A 20,749-nucleotide genomic window follows, 5' to 3' on the forward strand; every position below is an offset into this window, starting at 1 on the left:
AGCTAAGCAGATAATTCTTTTTCTTTTCTACTGTTTAATTCTTGTCTAACCCTATTCTGATTCTTTCATTTGCTTTAGTGTTATGCACCATACGTGTATGTATATGTGTTTGTATGTATAAATATACAGATATATCTTGGTGATGTAATGAAAATGATCAAAGTACTAGTATAAAAAGCTTAAAGTACTGTAAATACAAATGTTAAACCATATTCTAATTTCTAATTGTACTTTTTTCAGTTAAATTTTCATTTGGAATGAGATATTTTAAGTGTCCTATTCTCAGCGTCTGTGCTGCTTCATCAGCGTTTAACAGCAGGAATAATTTTTTGTTTTGTTTTAATTCCTTTTCTCACCCCTAGGAGGTTGGTGTCGGTGGCACGAGTCAGTGGAAAATCTGTGGTCTGGATGCCACAACTACACTTGGCATCTACTTTGAAGTAGTCAATCAGGTGACTTGAATTTCTTCATGAATATTTATGTCTCAGTGTTGCTTTTTGTGACTTACTTCAAGACTGGTCGCCTCTGGTTTCTTTCTACATAAACCGATGCTGCCAGTCTCTGATGCTCTCTTTTATTCCCTCCAGGGTTTGGTCAGAGTTAGACAGCAAATTGTTTTCTTGACTTTATTGTTGAACTGATAAATGTCATTAGAAGAGTAATGCTTTATCAGCCATTGTTATATTGGTGAATTTTTGAGTGTGTTAATTCTTTCCCCAATGTTTTATTTTTTAAAAATTCAAACATACAGAAAATTAAAGGAATTGTAGAGCAAACACCCATACACCCACCACTTAGATTCCATAATATTTACTGTATTTGCTTTGTTACATATCTATCCATTCATCAATCCACCGTATTTTTGTTGGATTTCAAAGCAAATTGCAGTCATCAGTGTGTTTCATGTACAAACACATCATTAACTTGATGATGGCAGTATGTATTTGAATTTGGTTCTTTTTTTTCTTTTTGAGTTAAAAGGTATATACAGTGAAATGTGCAGATCTTAAGTGTACCATTGAGAGTTCAAGAGCCTTGCCATCACCTCCATGTCAGTCATTTCAGGAAGAGCCCGGTGGGCTCTGACTGCTTTGTCTGAGTCATGCCTCTAACAGTGACGTAGTGTATGGCCTCTCGCCCTGCAGCACAATGCCCCGATCCCCCAAGGAGGCCGCGGCGCCATCCAGTTTGTCACGCAGTATCAACACTCCAGCACCCAGAGACGCCTCCGTGTGACCACCATTGCCCGAAAGTGAGCAGCCCAGTTTCCTTTCTGTTGAGCTACTGACCAATATTTTGCCCTGTGAAAGATAATTTTACGTCTGTTAGTTTATCTTTATAATTCCATTAAATGTTTCTCACTGGCTCATTCAATCAGAGGAGGAAGAGGCATTGTTGGCTGACCCAGTTAGGCTGGCGGCACTTGCCCAGAGGAATCCTCTCTCAGTATGAATAAGTCCATTCAAAATTAGTTTTCATTATTTTATTCATAAGTAACCTATAAATACATCCTCCTTGGAAAAGGTTCAAGCAGCACCTGGTATATAAAGAATGGGTCTCGCCCTGGCCCAGGTGGGTTCGACCCCTGGTGGGGGTTCATACGTGAGGCAACAGACCAATGTTTTTCTCTCACGTCATGTTTCTCTCTCTCTTCTTCTTCTCTCCCCTCTCCCTGCTTTCTCTCTCTAAAATCAATAAAAATATATTTTTAAAAAAAAGAATGGATCTCTTTGCGCACCCTCCCCAGAAGTAAAATGCTATTACTGTGCTGGCATTTAATGTCACAATCCCATTTCTGTGGAGTTATATGCTATATGTGTTTATTATATACATGTATGGCTTCTTAATACATTTGTGTTTTCCTCAATTTGTGTCAGGGAGCCCTGGCCGATGTGGCTCAGTGGATGAATGTTTTCTCATGCAGGAAAAGGTCGCTGGTTTGATTACTGGTCAGGACTCATGCCTGGGTTTTGGGCTCGATCCTCAATGGGGGTGTGCAGGAGGCAGCCAATTGATGTTTCTCTCTCACATTGATGTTTCTCTCTGTCTCCTTCTCCCTTCCCCCTCTCTAGAATCAATAAAAAAAAGGACACTGACCTTCCTTAAAAATAAAAAAGTGTCAAGGACATCTTCTATGACAGTATCATAATAAGGCTCTATCTCATTCATTTTAATGGCTGTTACATGGTTTGGATGGGATGTACCACTCCTTTACTAAAGGCCATTTCAGGTCTTTCTTTCCTGCCAGCAGTGCTACATTCATAGTTTTAGGTCTTTGTGTACATGAGTATTTCTTAACAGCCACTTCACAGAAGTGGAATTTTGGATACTGCAAAACGACTTTCCTAAGAAGCTAATTTGTATTTTCCTTAGTGTGAGGAGAGGACCCTGTCTTATAAATAATGATATCACTAATCTTTAACATGCAAATATAGAGCAAATGTCACTTTTATATGTATTTTCCCATTTACCAATGGGTGGAGCACTTTCCATGTTTATTGACCAGATGTATTTCTTCTGTGATAGCCTTTGCCTGTTTTGTAAAACCTGTTTCTTTCCCTTGTTTATTGAGTTGCGGGACTGTGCATATTTTGTTTGTTGCTTATACCTGTTCCTGGTCTATGTTTTGTCTTTTAGCTTTGTTCATATTACCTTTATTCATGTGGAAAACTTTTATATATGTGCTAATAGTTTTCTCTGCCATGATGCTGAAGACATTTTGTGAATTTGTAAAGATTTAGATTTTTGTAAGATTGACTTAGAGGAAGGAACACTAGCTGGAGACTTAGGTACCTTTTGGGTATCTACTTTCATGATGTCTTGTAGTATATTGGGAGGTTCTCTACAATTTTCTTTCATACTTACAGCCTTCAGAAATCACATTAGGGTAAATGAAAATATGTGTAAAACTGCTGGGACTCTACCAACAGTGCAGTTGGAATTGGTTTAGTCTGAAACTTAGGTGAAGGAATAGGACCTGTGTTTCTTTATCTTAATGAAGAGCTGGCTTTCTGGGCTCCTGAATAATAAGCGTGGTACTGACTGTGGAATTGTCAGTTGGGCAGATGCACAGAGTCAGTTCAAGCACATAGAAGCAGCATTTGACCAAGAGGCCGCAGCAGTCTTGATGGCACGGCTGGGAGTGTTCCGAGCAGAGTTAGAAGATGGGCCTGATATACTCCGGTGGCTGGACCGACAACTCATTCGACTGGTAGGTTGGGAACGGTGGCATTAGGTTCCATCTTAGCATTCATGTCACTTTGCCTTTGAAAGGGGGAAGAAAATTGAGTTGTAGAGTGACGGAACATCAAGGCTGATCTATAATTGGTAGTATTTCATGGACTTAGAGGGTCTTTTTTTGTTTCTTGTTTTGGAAGAGGCACCTGACAGAGTGGTTTTTGGCCAGCTTGGCTTGGGTGCTGGTTAGAATGCAGGATCTCCAGGCTCTCCCCAGGTCTACCAAACCAGAATTTGCATTTTAATAACACTCTCAGGGATGTGTCTGCCCCTCTGGCTGAGAAGTGCTGGTCTGGGACATAGTGGCAGAGTTGAGATTGAAATGTAGCTCTTTTACTCTGAGGATTTTTCCAGGTGACACTAACGTAGGGTTTTCCCCCCTTTTTTTCCGTTTTCTTTCAACAGTGTCAGAAGTTTGGGCAGTATAACAAGGATGATCCTACCTCTTTTAGGCTATCGGATTCCTTCTCTCTGTATCCTCAGGTGAGTAGTATAAAATAACAATAGAAGAATAAATTGTGATAGAAATAAAACTTGCTGCTCTTACTGCTCTCGGTGAGAGTGAAGACGTGGCGTGTTTTGAGACAGACTACAGGAGATGAAGGTTGTTCACTTTAAGACCATACTGTGTCTCTGTGTGAGGCGGTGCCTGAGCCCTGTGGAAGACAGAGGTGACATGCAGAGAGGAGAAAATAACTGGAAACTTTCATGGAAAGGCAAAACAGGATTGTTGCTATAAGGCCCCAACAAAACCTCTTAATTTGTAGAAGTTCTGGGTGGGCAGTTACTTACCTCAGCAGTAAACAAACATGAAGCATAGAGGAAGATGGAATAATAAAGGAGATAGTGTTAATATGACATGTTTAATGACATGGTTATCATGTTGCATCGTGACTAGGAATCCACAGTAATAAGTGGCTTCTGTAAATAACCGCTTTATGTGGGAACTAAGCGTTTGGGAGCCGTTGGACAAAGGAAAGGGGGGGTGAGGGGGGAACCTGAAGTTGCTGTCAGGAATCTGGGTATCTACCTTTTCTGAACCTTCCTCCTCATCTGTAAGTGAGGAAACTAGAGCTTAGCTCAGTGGGTGGCTGAAGTTACACAAACTGAGCCGGTCAAGTGTTTAGTGCTTTGTAAATGTGAGCCCGTGGACTCAGCTGGGGCCCGGGACTTTCGGGGTGGGCTCTTCACAGGTGCAGCTTTTCCAGCACTGGAAGCAAACTCAACTTTAGTTCCTCTTTCCCTAGAGACACCTTTGTGAGGAATAAAGACAAGGGGACCTAGGTATCCAAATGTGCATTACCCTTTCAAATACTTGTTTTGGAAACTGCGCACATTTTTCAGTCATAAACTTGTATAGCTTGAACTCTTAGGGTTAAAAGGGGCCTCACTCAGCCCCTGGCCCAGGGGAAGACTCTAGTACCTGACTTGTGCCTCTTCTCCGCCTGTGCCCGAGCAGTTAAGGCTGTGCAGTGTTCTAGAAAGAGCCAGAATCAGGGCCAGGTTCCAGCACTAGCTCTGCTGCTGCTGATCTTGGATGAGGTACTGGACCCCTGTGAATGCTGGTTTCCTCTTTTAAAGGAAGGTGTTGTTCTGGAGAGCTGATGGGCAGTCTTTTCACAGCTGTGGAATTCTTTCTTCCATAGGACCCTCTTAAAAGCCATTACCTAAAGCAGACAGATTGGGTGCTGCTCTGGTTTTGCCCAGGCACCACCTGCACCCACTGGGTCCCACCACTGTACTCTCCACCACCTCACTCCTAGGGCCCTGTGGTTGTGCTAAAACTCAGGAGCATGGTGTGAAAGCCACTGAATGAGATGGTTTTTAAGATTCCCTCTGTCAGGCACCTAGGATAGAGTTCAAGAGCCCAGTCGCTGGAGCCAACAGCCTGGATTTAGAGTCTGGCTGTGCCACTCAGTAGCAGGTGGCCTTGGGCAAGTTGCTTACCCCTCAGTTTCCTGATGTGTAAACTAGGGATGGTAAGAGAATCTATCTCATGGGCTTATTAGAAGGATTTGAATAATTCTTGTCAGGGGCTTTGTGCCTTGCACATAGGATGTGAATGTCAGCTGTGATTATTGTTTAGGGACCTATGCTTCAATATGTGGAGTCTTCGGAGGAAGCTTTATACTTCTCAAGGCAGCTTATTTCCATGTTCTGGTAACTCTTTAGAGTGAGTTAAACATCTGCCCTCCGCCTTCTAATTCTCAGGGTAAAGAACATAACCTCTCCAGCAGCATCATCTTGTCCCTCTATCCTTTACATCCCTCATTCCACCATATTAGCCTGTGTCTGAGCTCTCTAACATCTTACCTGCTGTTACTGTGCTTGGAATCCCCTCTCCCCCGGCCCTCTGGCTTCCTCATGAATGTCTTTCAGTCTCAGTGGCTTTGGGAAGTCTCCTGCTGCTCCACCCCACTGTAGCAGTACTTTCCTGTATGGAGGCTGAAAACATGCTGCCCCAAATGTACCTTTTCCCTACTAGACTGTGACCTCTTTGACAGCAGACATTCTGTCTCTGCAGCCCAACCCAGTGACTCCAGAAATAAACGCTTCTTTGCCTTTCCCATTTCATGTGGAATCTTTGACATACCCAGAAACGCCCCCACCACCCTTTAAAAATAATTTAGAAAACTTTTTAATTGTAAAAAACACATAAAAGTTACCCCCTTGCTTGGCCGGGTGTGGCTCAACAGTTGAGCATTGACCTAGGATCCAGGAGAGCATAGTTTGATTTCTAGTCAGGGCACATGCCTGGGTTGTGGGCTTAATCCCCAGTTGGGCATGCAGGAGGCAGCCGATCAATGACTACTCTCTTTCATTATTGATGTTTCTGTCTCTCTCCCCCCTCCCTTCCTCTCTCTGAAATCATTAAAAGAAAAGAAAAATTTACCCTCTTAACCATTTTTAAGTGTACTGTTCGGTAGTGTTAGGTATATTCACATTGCTGTGTAACAGATCTCCAGGATTTCTCATCTTGCAAAACTAAAATGTTATTCCCATTCAGCAGTAGCTTTCCATTTCCCATTTCCCCCATCCCCTGGTACCAGCATTTTATTCTCTGTTTTATGAACCCAGAAGCCTTTTTCTTAAAAAAGGGTTCTCCTTCTTCAGAGACCTAAAGCAAGTCTACTCTTTGGGTATCTAAGAAGGTTACAGCTATAAGTGTGTGTCTTTTGTTCTTTGTGAATGCAGTTCATGTTCCATCTTAGAAGATCTCCGTTTCTTCAAGTGTTTAACAACAGTCCCGACGAATCGTCGTATTACAGACACCATTTTGCCCGACAGGATTTGACCCAGTCTCTCATCATGATCCAGCCCATTCTCTACTCCTATTCATTCCATGGACCACCAGAGGTAAGGTTTTATGCGAATGCCTTTCTCAGAATTGGAATCACCCTAGTATACTACAGTAAACGGATTCTGCAGACCTTGATTTAACAGACTCAGGATTTAACAGACAAAATTTCTGCTCCCTATGCCATATGTGAAAATTAACACCCTGTTAATTTTAAAATGCTTTTAACCAAGATTTGCTTATAATTAAATTACCAGGCTTTTTTGTTTGTTTTGTTTTGTTATTCACTGTTATTTAAAACAAATTTTAGGGAATAGTCCATATGTTGGAAAAACCACTGTAGTAATTCGCTGACATAAAAAAGTCTTACCTACCTACAACTATAGTCTACATATTTAAATTCAAGAGTCACTGCTTGTAAACAACATTTGGCAGATGATTGGATAAAATACATTTTTAGCATGAAACAATGTTTGGAATAACTATTGGTTCGTAGAGCAAAAGATACCATTTATCTCCCTTCCCAATTGATGAGGGATTATTTGGAGCCTCTTTCTTTTACAAAGCTGAAACAGAGCTGCTGAGTCAGGAAGCAGAAAGTGGGAATGACATGAAGAGGGGGAGAGCCACTGCTCCTGGGGCCATTGGCTACTGTTGTGGCCATGTGGGGAACGCGGGAAATCCAGCGTCATCTCTTTCCCTTTTTCTTCAGCCAGTACTGTTGGATAGCAGCAGCATTCTAGCTGACAGAATTTTGTTGATGGATACTTTCTTCCAAATTGTCATTTATCTTGGTGAGGTAAGGTATTAATTTCTTTTCTATTGTTTTTACTTCTTAATTTAGATTTTTATGCATTTGAAACAAGAATCTGGGCTTAGAAAATCCACAGTTTATTATAATGAGTATTATAGTGAGTAAAATCTTTTTTCAGGTCCCTGGGGTATTTGTATATTAGTAATTTTACTAATATTTGCTGTAAGTAAATGTCAGGTGGTCCTTTCAGATCACCATAATTTATTGCTTTCTGAGTTGTCAGGCAAAATCAGTTACTTTTCTTCAGTAAACTTGTTACATGCACCACTACCCTTTCAGAGTTATGTAAGAGTTAGTAGTAAACACTCATGTATTTGGGACTAAAGTTTTTCTTTGAAATAATGTGGTGCAGTGAACCTCACGCTGGGTCTGTGGATCTCCAGGATGGCTGTGGATGGCTTTCAGGGCAGAGTCCATTTCTTTCTCAGAGGTTCATTCCCTAAGAAAGGGAAGGGCTCCTCTGGAGCAAATCCTTAAACTGAGCATTATATTCAGTGACATATTCTTTTTTTCCCATTGTGCATTCTTTACCTTCAGAGAGTTGCTTCGGTTGTTGACTTGACTTCCCAGTATCTGTACATTAGAAGTGATTTCAGATGTTCTGAAAAGATATAAATTATGTTTCAGAATTCTCTTAATACCTTAGAAAGAATTCATTTTCTAATACTAATGGGCATTTTATAACTTTAAACTTCCTTCAGCACATTAATACGCAGTCTGCTAGGCACTTGCCCACAGATGGTAGGCCATCAGTAATGGTCGTAGACCAAGGCCATTTGTGACCAGCGGCAGTTCCCACTTGTTCCTTTGAGGACAGTAATCACAACATAGCTTTCTTTGCTTCAGCTTATTCCTTTTAGATGTCTCTGGCCACAGTTCCTGATAATATTCATTCACATATTTCTTGAGCACCTTCTGTGTGCAAGTGATTGAGTCTAATGACAAAGACAGTGACCTCATTCTCACCTTCCAAAGCTCTAAATCTGCTGGTAGTTGAGTGTTCTTATGAACTCTTGGGCCCAAGTGAGGCTTATGGTAATTTCCTCCATGCCACCAGTCAGTCAGAAAATTAAGACCTAGCAAATGGTGCTGGAAACTCTCAGAAGGGAGAAGAGGTTGCAGAAGGAAGCATCTAAAGAGAATCCTCCTCCTGGTATCAGGTTAATAGTTCACATGTGAAAGCACTTCAGCTTATTTATAAAGATATATTAACCAGTCAACAGGTATTTTTTTATTTCCTGTGTGTTCAAGATATTTCCTAGACCAGTTGCTGATAGGATCCAAAGAGGGAATGAGAAAGTAGCCTAGTTGGGGAGACTTAGTATATTGCCTTCCACTTGTTGCCTAATTAAGTCCCATACTTGGATTCTTACAGCATTTATATTCTATAAAATACTTTCCCACCAAGAATGTCCCTACTCAGAGCCTAAGGGAGCTGGGGATGGGGTCAGTCCCACCAGGTGCATGTGACTACTATGCACTGGAAGAGGGTGCACAACGTGTACTGATTGGAAAGAGAAGGGGGAATGGATTCTGTGGGGGCAGCCCGCAATCCCTTTGCCTGCCAGGTTTAAGAAAGGAGAAGCTAGACCAAGTGATGTCAGGGGGAGTGGGAAGGAAGGGAGCCCATAGTTCCTTGGGACAACTAGTCCCTGGAGGTTTAGCTGGTTGGCATTCACTGTAAGAAAGGGAAGGAGTGTGAGTAATGACTCCGATACTTCTGGGAGAACTGTGTGGTTGGGGTGTCCTGGGTCACCTCTTTGCTTACTTATACTTCTAGTCAGCTCCCTTTGTTCCTGTCTAACACTTGTCCTTCCTGAGATAAGACTTCTGCACTGGAAGCAAGCTTGGGGTGGAGAGGTGGTGGTAGAATCTCAAAAGTATGCAAAGCCATTGTTTCAGTGTTTCCACAGTGGTTTGTTTTGTTTGTTTTGTGCAGACCGTAGCCCAGTGGCGTAAAGCTGGGTACCAGGACATGCCTGAGTATGAAAGCTTCAGGCACCTTCTGCAGGCACCACTGGATGATGCTCAGGAAATTCTGCAAGCACGCTTCCCAATGCCCCGCTACATTAACACAGAGCATGGGGGCAGTCAGGTGGGCTTTGGTATTTGCTCATTTCTATGGTGCACTTTTATGGCTGTAAATCCAAAGGGCATGATTAATATTTTGTTTTTATGATGTACTTTTATGGCTATAAATCCAAATGGCATAATTAATATTTTGTTTTTATGATATATTTTTATGGCAAATCCAAACGGTATGGTTAATATTTTATGTGGTGACATAAATTGACATACAGATAAATTTCCAAATATGACTTCTTTTTAAATGAGTGGTCAGAATATGTTAATGTAAGAGTAGAGGACTGCCAAAATAAAATACATTTTATGTGTCTGAAACCCTAATAAATTGACAGCTATTGGTCTTAAGCTAAAGAAATGGGTTCCTGTGCAATAAAAAATGTATAATTTAACAAAAAAATTAAAACTTTTTTTCCTAGTGCACTAATATTAATGCCACTTTAATCTTTAAATCTTTTTTTTTTTAAGGCTCGATTCCTTTTGTCCAAAGTGAATCCATCTCAGACACACAATAACCTGTATGCTTGGGGACAGGTAAGAAATTGCCAGGTATTTGGCGGGGGAGGCCAGGCTATAAAAACTAGTTATAAATTGGATTCTTTCTGGCCCAGAGACAGAATAACTTGGGTATTTTGCTGGGAAAAAACTTTGAACATAGCTTGGGATTTGGGGGTTGCTACCAGTGTGGGTCCCATTCTGCAATACACAGTGTAATATGGCAGGTCCAGACTGGAGAACAGAACATCGTAGTGTGGCCTCCATTTGGCTGTCATAGACACAGCAGCATTGCCCCAAGTCCTCCCTCCCCTTCTTCCTCTCTCCCAAGAGGGCAGCGCAAAAACATCTACAGATGCTCACCATTGTTCCGTGTCCTCTTTACTTTTCAGCCTCTGATTCCGTCTTTAATTAATCCAGCCATTTATGTCTCTCCCAAATGAGTCTTTTCTTTCATTCTGATTTCTTACAACATTTTTAAAATTAAACTCTTTTTGAGGTAAATTTATATGCAGTTGTAAGAAATACAGAGATTCCCTATACCCTTTACCCAGTTTCTCCCAATGGTAACATCTTGTAAAACTGTAGTGCAATATCATAGTCAGAATTCTACATTGATAACAGTGCAGATGCACATTTCCATCAGCACAGGAATCTTTCATGTTACCCTATTAAAGTCGCTCACTTCCCTGCTGCCTCCACCCCTTCCTAATGCTTGGCAACTGCTAATCAGTTCTCCATTTCTATAATTTTGTCATCAAGAATGTTATCTATATGAAGTCACATGGTACATAACTTTTGGGACTGCCTTCTTTTCCATCAGCATAATTATCTAGAGATTCATCCAGGTTGTTGTATGTATCAGTTTGCTGAGTAGTAGTCCATGGTACAGATGTACCATGGTGGTTTAATCATTCACCCATTAAAGGACATATGGGTGGTTCCATTTCTGACAATTAAGGAATAAAGCTGCATTAAGTATTCATGTATAGGATTCTTGCGAACATAAATCTTCGTTTCTCTGAGATAAATGCCCAGGAGTACACTTGTGTAGTCCCCGAGTCTGGGATGTATAAGGCAAAAAGAAAACTCAGGGAATTCACCATTGTGTTGTTCCGTGGATGCCAGGGTCCCTAGTTTGTCTGCTGTCTTCTCTCTACCTTTCAGAGTCGTCTTACGTTTGTTTTATAGAAAATGTCCAGAGTTTTTAGTTGTACCTAGTGGAAGGAATAGGGAAAGTACATCTAATTCTTCTTCCTAGGAGGAGTCTTTTTGTCACATTTTTATCATGCTTACATTTTTCTAATTATAATAGTACAGTTTTATTTTAGAAAATTCGAATATGTAAAAAAAGATTAGAAAATTAAAATGACCTATAGTGCTACTATCTAGAGTTAACTACTTCTGATTTCTTGTTAGGTGATGTCAAATGTGTATGTCATGTATATATATATTTTTTCTTTCTTTACTTTTTTTTTTCCTTAAACAAATTTGGGGTCTTATTAGAAATTGAGATTTATATTCAGCTCTTTCCCTTAACATTAAATAAATCATAAGCATTTTCTGATAGTATAGATATCATCTGTTCAGTGGAGATACTGATTTACTTATTTGTGAATATAGTATTATCAATCTTCTGTTGTTAGCAGAGCATTTAAGAGCACCGGCCTAGGTGCTGTGGCAGACTACTGGGGAAGGTGAGAGGCAGGGTGTGTAGGCCTCTAGGAGTTTGTGCCTGGTGGGGAGCCAGACTCTGGATGAGTCATTAGAGCTGTAGAGAGGGGGGAAGTAGAAGAGCATGTGCTCAGATCTGTCTGGTGGCAGGGACGGCTTTAGCTTAGTGGGTCAGGGAAGGGTTTTGTGAGGCATTGGTGCTTCAGTTGAAAGAATTAGTTAGCAAGGCAAAGGATGGGGTTGGTGGGAGTTCTCATAGCAGAGGGACAGCACTTACAAATGTTCTGAGTTGGACAACTTTTGGGAATGTTCTGAGTCATTAATAACCCATGAATTCTAAACAGTTTTTAGGATTCCTGCCAATTAACCTTTATCATTAAATTTCAGGAAACGGGAGCACCCATCCTAACTGACGACGTTAGCTTGCAGGTGTTCATGGATCATTTGAAGAAGCTGGCTGTCTCCAGTGCCTCTTAAGCTGGGCATGTGAGCTGGAAATTAAAGAAAACACTGTCAGTTGTGTTTATGATTGTTTATAAAAACGTAATAGCATTCCTTTTACTTTTCTTGTCGATTTAAATAAATAATCAAAGGAAATGTATGTAACTCTTTTTAATTTATTTGTATTTCTTCTCTGTGCCTCTTTTCTTGCATCATAAAATTGTAAATGTTTATATGCTTTTTGTATCCTAACTTTACAGTCTATATAAAATCAAAGGTAATGTATTTTGGCAACCTGCTTAGATGAAAACCATAATGGTCAGAAAGGAAATACATTTGAATGAAGAAAGCACTGGCTAAAATGATGCTAATACAAATTTGATTTCCTGAGAGATGTGTGTGTTTTAAGTGACAGCCCCCCAAATTTCCTGTATTCAATCCTCATTTACTCCCTAAATGTTAACAGATCAAGGAAAAGTTTGAAATATGTGAAACTTTGTTGAGGCAGAGTGGTCTAGAGAAGCACTGTCCCTGAGTCACTTAAACATGCCATGTAAACCGTCCAGCCTAGGTAGGCTGATGGGCATATGTAGCTCTAACAGTGACAATACATTTATCTTGGGCACAAGTAAAATAACTTTAACAGGTACTGCTTTTTAATCAAAGTAAAAAGAAACAAAAAAACTTAAAGAGCTTATAACAATGACAATTTCCTCCACTTCCTAAGCCTAGACCCTACTCTTCAGTGGTAACTACTTTTAACCTTTCCTTTCAAATTTGTTGTTGTTGATGTATCGGTTTTAGCCAGTACCTCTCAATTCCCATTTTTAAGAATGAGGATTTTAATACCTTTCTACCATTCAGTTTTGATCAGCTATACCTTTATTTGTATATTATCATGGTTAGTAAAATTTACATTCTAACCTATAACCATAGTTGTGTTTTTTATTTTAAAGTTGATTCTGAAAGTTGAAAATGAATAGAGTATCTACACAGTTGTGATAATGTAAATGTTGTTCATGTCCGAGTCAGGTAGTAAATTTTTCTCCAGGGGTTTGATGTCCCAGTCCCTGTGCCACTTGGAGAACAACATTCCTAATGACAAAAATCACTCTTCTTACATTCTAGCATTCCACAGGTTGGTTTGCTTCCTTTTTGGATTATGACTTATATTTGCTCTTGTTTTCCCTAGAGTTTCTAATTTTTGTTTTTTGAGAGATTTTGTTCTCTATTAAGGAATTCCATATTCTTCTACTGAATGAAGTATTCTATAGAGGTCACTGATGTTCCCTTTAAATATAGATCAATTTCTATGACAACTCTCATCAAGGAATTTTTTTATTTGGACTCCTGGGTTCTACTCTTTTTTCTATTCCCTAAGTCATTTTTCCATTTTATGTGAGTTTTCCTTAAAAAAAAAGTACATGGAAGATAATTCACTGAATCGATGCTGCCTTCATACTTGACATCTTTGCTGAGTATAAAATTCTTAACCTAAATAAATTTCTCTTTCAGAATTTTGGAGCAACGGTTTCATTCATTTAACAAGTAATTCTTAAGTATTTGGTATGTATGGTGGTGTCTTCTGGGCACTGGGAAGGTAGCCAGTGAGACAAAAATTCCCACTCTCGTGGAGCTTATGTTCTAGTGAGGGAAGACCAACAGTAAAAAATTAGAAGTAGCCCAGCCGGGCGTGGCTCAGTGGTTGAGCGTCGACCTGGGATCCAGGTGATCGGGGTTTGATTCCCGGTCGGGCACATGTCCGGATTGTGGGCTTGATCAGTGACTCTCTCATCATTGATGTTTCTGTCTCTCTCTCCCTCTCCTTTCCTCTCTCTGAAATCAATAAAGATATATTAAAAAAAAAAAATTAGAAGTAAATGATGTAATTTATTAGAATGAGTGCTATGTTGAAGGGTAAAGCTGGGAACTCCTGTTAATTGGGTGTCGGACCATCCGGATTATCCTGATGCTGTCTTTTGAATTTGTATGTACTGCCGTTTTGGATCCGCTCTTCATTCTTGGGAGGGTTTCTTGTCTTAAAGTGTTTAACAGTTACATTTAAATGGTAAGGGCTTTTATTTTCTGTACTTTTCCATAGAATACTTTTCTTACTTTTTGGATATAATTTTTAATTGAGTTACATCATGTAGAAGAGTATATAAAACTGTGTATACAGATTAAAGCTGAAACTGTTTTCTCCTTGGGCCTTTCTGTTTCAAATTAACAGAAGAATGTGATAGACTGAGCTCACTCGGGTGATCTCTCCAAGCGAAAATGAGTTGTGCTGGCGGGAGAGGGAGTACCGGTAGGTGACCTAATATGGAAGACGTGACTATTTCCATATTGAACGTGGAGGGTGGGGATTAGTGGTCTGTGGAGAGCAGCTGTCCCAAGAGGGGGACATGGAGCCCTGTGTGCCTCATGAGGACTCTGGATTCCATCTTAAAGGCAAAGAAAGCCTGTGAAATGGGCTTAGGGTGTGAAATGACCAGTTGGGGTTTTAAAAACTCTAGGGAAGTGACATCTGGGAGGAGGCTGGAATCCAGTGAGGTCTGAACCAAAGGTATGTGTTTAGACAGAGGTTATAGATGGGATGTTTAGGCAAGAGGAGGAGTCCAGGTTTCTGGCTTGGGTGATCGTTCTCTGAATTACAGAAAAGGAAGGAAAGGTTTCTTTCCTTTTGGGCGGTGGAATTGATATATTTAATCCTGGACATTTTGACTTTAAGGAGCTAGTGGGATCTAACAGTGTAAGTGCCCTGCAGGTTGGCAGTAATTAGTATGGATTTGCTTTCAAGAGGACTGGGTAGATTTGAGAGTCATTACATATAAAGTAAATAACTTGAGTAAAGTTGCTCAGGATGAAAAGAGAAGGAAGCTTGGAACAGAATACTGATTTTTCTGTCTTGTTTTTAACAACTTTATTGAGGTATGTAACTTACAATCAACTGCACCCATTTAAAGTGTACAATTCGGTAAGTTTTGACAAGATTGTGTACACTCATGAAGCCACCATGGACATACAAGAACATTTCCGTTGTCCACAAAATTTCTCAGGTCCCATTTTTAGCCCTTCCCTTGCTCCACATTTAGCCATGGGAAACTACTGTCAACTTTCTCCCACCACTACAGATTAACTTGCTTCTGGAATTTTATGTTTGGTTTCTCTTGTGTCTGGCTTTCATGTGGCATCATCCATTTGAGATTAATCCAGTAGTTGCATGTAGCAGCAGTTCTTTTTTATTGCCAGGTAGTATACCACATTGCATTTGTCCGTTCAGTAGTTGATGGACATTTGAGTTCTCATTTTAGTCTCATGAATAAAGATCTGTGGACATTCATGCACATGTCTTTGTGAGGATGTAGTTTTCATTTCTTTTGGGTAAATAGGAATGAAATGTCTGAGTTGTGTACGGCAGGTGTAGTTCAACGTTTTAAGAAACTGCCTGCATTGCCCCGGCCTGTGTGACTCAGTTGGTAGGGCATCGTCCCGTGTAGCAAAAGATTGCCAGTTTTCCTGGTCAGGGCTCATGCCTGGGTTTTGGCCTCGATGTCCAGTAGGGGCATTTAGGAGGCAGCCAATAGATCTTTCTCTCCCTTTCTCTAAAAATCAATAAATCTTAAAAAACAAAATACTATAAAAGATTAAAAAAAAAAAAAAAAAAAAAAAAAAGCAAGCCCTACCCAGCGTGGCTCAGTTGGAGCAGTCTCTGTACAATGAAAGGTCTCAGGTTCAATTCCTGGTCAGGACATATACCCAGGTGGTGGGTTTGATCTCCTGTTGGGGTTCTGGGCAACTGATGGATGTTTCACTCTTGCATCGATGTTTTCCCCCCCTCTTTCTCCCCCTTCCTCTCTCTCTAAGATCAATTTAAAAAGAATGAAACTGCCAGTATTGCATAGAGGTGGTGACATGTTATGTTCCCACCTCTTCAAGTCCTTACAACTCTTGGTGTTCTCAGTCTAATTTTTAGTGATTCTAATAGGTGTGTAATGATGCCTAGTTGTGGTTTTAATTTACATTTGTGTGATGACTAATGATGTCCCTGTGCTTATTGACCATTTGTGTATCTTCCTTTGTTAAGTATTTGTTCAAATTTATTGCCTGCTTTTTTTAGTTGGGTTCTTTACTTTTTATTTTTTGTTGTTTAGTTGGGTTGTCTTTATAGGTTGAGTTGTAAGGGTGGTTATATATTGTGGATACGAATTCTTTTTCAACTATATGTATTTTGAATATTCTGTTGCTTATTTTCTTAACTGTGACTTTGAAGAATGAAAGTTTTAATTTTGAAAATGTCTAATTTCCCAATATTTGCTTTGTTTCATGCTAAGAAACATAAGTCTTTACTTATCCCAAGGTGGCAAAGATTTTTCTTCTATTTTTTTTCTAGGTTTGTAGTTTTAGTTTTAAATTTCAGCCTCTGATCCATTCAGAATTAATTTTTGTGTGTGGCAAAACGCCAATTTCTAGAGGATGGGCAAAGTAGAAAGAGCCCTGAAGGATTTGGAGGTATGGAAGAAAGTGCTTATGAAGCCATAAAAGAAGCAGGTGGGGTCAGTGGGGTCAAATGCATTAGAAATTAAGTTTGATTATGGCTGAGTAGTTACTATATATGGCATTTGAGTGTCCACTCTGCCAAGCACATAACTTTTGCTCTCAACTTGTTGGGTCTATTGAAGTAGGGATAGATTATGCTTTAAAGAAATGCATGGATAAGAGAAAAGCTGAAGGTGAACACAATCGAAAGATCTTTAAAAAAAAGATTTTTTATTGATTTTTAGAGGGAGAGTGAGAGAAACATCTATGTGAGGGAAACATCCATCGTCTGCCTGCTACACACCCCCTACCAGTAAACCCGACCTGTGCCCTGACCGGGGATCAAAAGGGAATGAGCCCCGCCGGTGTGGCTTGGTGGTTGAGCATCGACCTATGATCCAGGGGATCGCCGTTGGATACCCAGTCGGGGCACATGCCGGGCTTGTGAGTTAAGTCCTCAAAGGGAATGTAACCAGCGACCTTTCAGTGCGCAGGACGGTGCCTAACCAACTGAGCCACACCAGTCTGGGCAGATATTTTGTTTGTGAGATATGGGCACATTTGTAAGATGAAGGGTAAAAATTAAATGAAAATGTGTGGGAGGTGGGAGAAATTAGGGTGTAATCGATGGGAAAGGCCCGGAGGAAAGAGTAAAGAAGGGGCCCAGAGCATAGTGGAAGGATTAGCTTTGAAGTGGAGGAACTCGGTGCTCACCCAGAGAGGATTCCAGAAAGGCAACGGGGGTAGATGAGTTTGCAGGGTGAGACAGGTGGTACCCTCGCAGATCCGAGCTGGAGGAGGAATGGAATTACACGTACCACCTGAAGCCTGTTAAGGGAGGCGTTACAATTTTGCAAGTGAGAAGTTTGCTTAGGGAAACTGAAGGTTGTACGTTCGCAGCAAAGCACCGAAACCACCGGAACAAAGCTCCGCAACCTGAGCCCAATCCGGGGCGCGACTTGCAGGACTACAAGCCCCAGGATGCATCGGGGCCACTCCCCATTGGAGGCGCTTGCGACACGCCCACCGGAAGACCCGCCCACGCCCAAAGTCCCTGAGAATCAAAGCCTTCCCCCCCGGCGCCATGCGTCCGGACCAGGCCTCGTCTTGGTACCGGCGCATGTCTGCTGTCTACGCGCTGGGCGCCTGGACCGTGCTGGGCTCCTTGGTTTTCTTCGGCCGGAAGAAGAGCAATCCGTTAGGTACGGCTTTCCCTCCCGCAGGAGCTCCCACCGGCCGTGCAGCCTTCCGTGGGCGCGCCCGGGGTCAAAGGAGCGGCGCCGCCGTGCCGCCAGCCCACATACTCTACAAAACTCGGGGACGGTTGTTTAGAGCCATTCGGTATAATGCAGCCTGCCAGGAACTACATTTTAAATTCTCTTACCGAAATCTTGTTTATTTTTTGAGTGAGGCCCTCATACTAAGAATTTGAAGAATGGGCGTGGTGCTTCTGTAACGTTAGCCCTTGTCGCTTTTGCCGAGCACACACTTTCGGCACTTACACCAGCTGAGGAATATTAAAACCGTACCAGCAAGGAAGTCCCTTCGCTTTAAAGAATGTGCTTGGAGCCCGTGCCGGCTTCGCTCAGTGTGAGCGCGTCGGCCCTCGGACTGAACGGTCCCGGCTTCCATTCCGGCCAAGGGCACCTACCTCGGTTGCAGGCTCTGCCCCCCGGGCTGGGGTGCATGCGGAGCAACCCATCACTGTGTCTCACATCCATGGTTCTGTCTGTCTGTCTCTCCCAGTCTCTCTGAAAAGCAGTGGAAAAAATATCTTCGGGTGAGGATTTAAAAAAAAAGTGCTTGGAAATCTGCTGGTAGACTTGTGGTTGCTTAGGGCTGAGTGGGAGGAGTGATGGGGTACGACAGTAAAGAGTATGGGGTTTAGTTCTGTGGATGAAAATATTGTAAAATTGTTGTGCTGGTTGCACAGGCTGAATGTACTAAAAAACATTTAATGTTACACTTTTATTTATTATTATTTTTGTTAATTCTTATCCCAGGATATTTTTTCCATTGATTTTTAGAGAGTGGAGAGGGGCGGGGAGAGAAACATCAGTGTGAGAGAGACATGGATTGGTTGCCTCCTGCAAGATGGGCTGGGGGCTGGGATGAACCTGCAACCCAGGCAGTGCCCTTGACTGCGAATTGGACTGGTGACCTTTTGGTGCACGGGACACACACACACACTCACACTCACACACACACACACACGCTCACGCTCTCGCTCTAACCACTGAGCACACCAGCCAGGGCAATGTTACCTTTTAAGTGAGTAATTGTATGATATGTTAAGTTTATCTCAGTAAAGCTGTTATGTGAAACTCTGCTGAAGATTACATTGGTGATTAAGATTATCAGTGGCCTGAAAGTGCACATGTCCAGTATTGAGTGTTTAAAAATATTAAATTGTCGATAGTGGTCACATTTTATTTTTCTTTTTTACAGAAAGGAAATGGTGTCAGGAATCTGATAGAAGTGGGGCTAGTTCTTACTTTATTTGTAAGACTTTACCAATAATGTACATGACTGCTGTAAGTTAGAAGTTAATAACTCAGGTGTTCAATTTTTTTAAAGGTGATGAAGCAGAACAAAAAGATGTCTCAACAAATGAAATCCGTGAGCTAAGTAAGTCTTACCCTATTTTATTTTATTTCCAAGACTTTGCTAAGTAATTTTAATGACTGCTCCCTAAGTTAAAAGTTAATAATTCACATGTTCCGTATTTTTTAAAGGTGGTGAAATAGAGCAAAAGGATGAAATAACTGAGCACCCGAAAGGGTTTTATGTGGAAACGATTATCACATATAAAGAAGATTTTGTTCCAATTACTGAAAAGATTCTCAACTATTGGAAATCATGGACTGGTGGCCCTGGACCAGAATCATGACTGACTGCTGAATTCTGGAAACCAAGACTTTGTTTCACCATATAAATTTAATAGATGCCTTGATTTCCATTTTATGTTTTTGAAAATGTATACATTTAATTTAATTTTGCTGTAAAGTATGATCACTAGTAATATGCAATAAATATTTCCTTAAAGAAAAGTAAACTTGCATATTCAAGAAGTGTCTCTCTATACTTACATGGGTGAAAGGTTGAAGTGAAATTTTACATTGAGCTTCCATATGCTTGCTTTCTGAAACTAGTTCATGAACTTTATATTTCTTTTATGTTGCTGTCAGGGCTTTAGTGGTCTGTTTAAGGTTACATTCAGCAAATGTCCCTGTTCAGTTTGGGATTTATAGCAGCTCTTGGGATTGGGTACTTGGTAAGAATATTATGAACTAAATAGACTCAACCAGAACAGGTATGGATTAAATTCCAACTGTGACTACCAATATTCTAGACACAGGGAGTACAAAGTTGAGACAAGATGGTTCCCGTGCTAGAGTGCTGCACTGATCTCTTTGCTGGTTTCTCTTGGTTGCAAGTAACAAATTCACATAACTGAGCTTAAATCAAGGGGGTGTTTATAAAAAATGTGTATGGACACCTCAAAATTAAAGCAAATTATGTTGTAGTCTTTAGGAGGGCCTGGCACCAGGCACTGGAATACAGCCAGCCACTCATTGAACCTGCCTACCTCTGTCTCAAATAAAGTCTAGCCCAGCCAGTGCGGTGGCTCAGTGGTTGACCATGAGCCAGGAGGGCACGGTGCAATTCCGTTAGGGCACGTGTCCAGGCTGCAGGCTTCATCCCCTGTGGAGGGGTGTGCAGGAGGTAGCCAGTCAATGACTGTCATCATTGATGTTTCTCCCTCTCCCTCTCTCTGAAGTCAATAAAAACATTAAAAAAAGAACCTGTTCTTAATAACAGGAGACAATTGGAAACTAGTTATGTTATCAAAGATTTGACTGGAATGTCACATTTGAGAGGGATGTGCATAGACTCCGATATGACCAGACAGTTTTAAGACTGACTGACGGAAGCGAATGAAATCCCTTAGAAATATTGGCTTGGTACCTTGCTTGCTTAGGTTCCCAGCAGCCTTAGCAGGTGAGTAAATGTCACTTCTTGGCAGGTGCAGAAACTTCAGGATATTTTGTGGAGCTTGAGAAAAGAAGAACTTACCAAGATCTCTAGGTATTGCAGGCACGGTCTGATGGCTAGTTCTTGCTATGGCTTTTCTGCCCTCAAGAGGCCTTTTAAAAGTTCAGTCTGAA

General features: G+C 41.1%; 2 protein-coding genes across 2 annotated transcripts in view; both read left to right on the top strand.

Annotated features, from left to right (window-relative positions):
* The window catches only part of SEC23B (SEC23 homolog B, COPII coat complex component), a 32,007-nt gene extending 18,449 nt beyond the window's left edge, over nucleotides 1–13,558 (top strand). The window contains exons 12-20 of the mRNA XM_081150346.1: nucleotides 363–452; nucleotides 1,146–1,252; nucleotides 3,058–3,211; nucleotides 3,643–3,720; nucleotides 6,433–6,594; nucleotides 7,248–7,334; nucleotides 9,289–9,444; nucleotides 9,900–9,965; nucleotides 11,988–13,558. Of these exons, the coding sequence (XP_081006472.1) occupies nucleotides 363–452; nucleotides 1,146–1,252; nucleotides 3,058–3,211; nucleotides 3,643–3,720; nucleotides 6,433–6,594; nucleotides 7,248–7,334; nucleotides 9,289–9,444; nucleotides 9,900–9,965; nucleotides 11,988–12,077 (990 nt within the window). The 3' untranslated portion in view covers nucleotides 12,078–13,558. The remainder of the gene's footprint in view (nucleotides 1–362; nucleotides 453–1,145; nucleotides 1,253–3,057; nucleotides 3,212–3,642; nucleotides 3,721–6,432; nucleotides 6,595–7,247; nucleotides 7,335–9,288; nucleotides 9,445–9,899; nucleotides 9,966–11,987) is intronic.
* Nucleotides 13,559–17,600: 4,042 nt separating this feature from the next.
* SMIM26 (small integral membrane protein 26) lies at nucleotides 17,601–19,641 on the top strand. Its single transcript, XM_081149560.1, has 3 exons — nucleotides 17,601–17,782; nucleotides 19,158–19,208; nucleotides 19,316–19,641. Exons 1-3 carry the CDS (start codon nucleotides 17,665–17,667, stop codon nucleotides 19,468–19,470), a joined length of 324 nt encoding a protein of 107 aa, XP_081005686.1. The 5' UTR covers nucleotides 17,601–17,664; the 3' UTR covers nucleotides 19,471–19,641.
* Nucleotides 19,642–20,749: the final 1,108 nt, after the last annotated feature.

This window comes from Miniopterus schreibersii (genome assembly GCF_964146895.1).
Source record: "Miniopterus schreibersii genome assembly, chromosome: 10".
NCBI lineage: Eukaryota > Metazoa > Chordata > Mammalia > Chiroptera > Miniopteridae > Miniopterus > Miniopterus schreibersii.

Coding starts and splice junctions, on each gene's coding strand:
- SMIM26 (XM_081149560.1), top strand. CDS start 17,665: ATGCGTCCGGACCAGGCCTCGTCTTGGTACCGGCGCATGTCTGCTGTC. Junction 17,783..19,157: donor GAAGAAGAGCAATCCGTTAG/GTACGGCTTTCC, acceptor ATTTTTTTAAAG/GTGATGAAGCAGAACAAAAA. Junction 19,209..19,315: donor AAATGAAATCCGTGAGCTAA/GTAAGTCTTACC, acceptor TATTTTTTAAAG/GTGGTGAAATAGAGCAAAAG.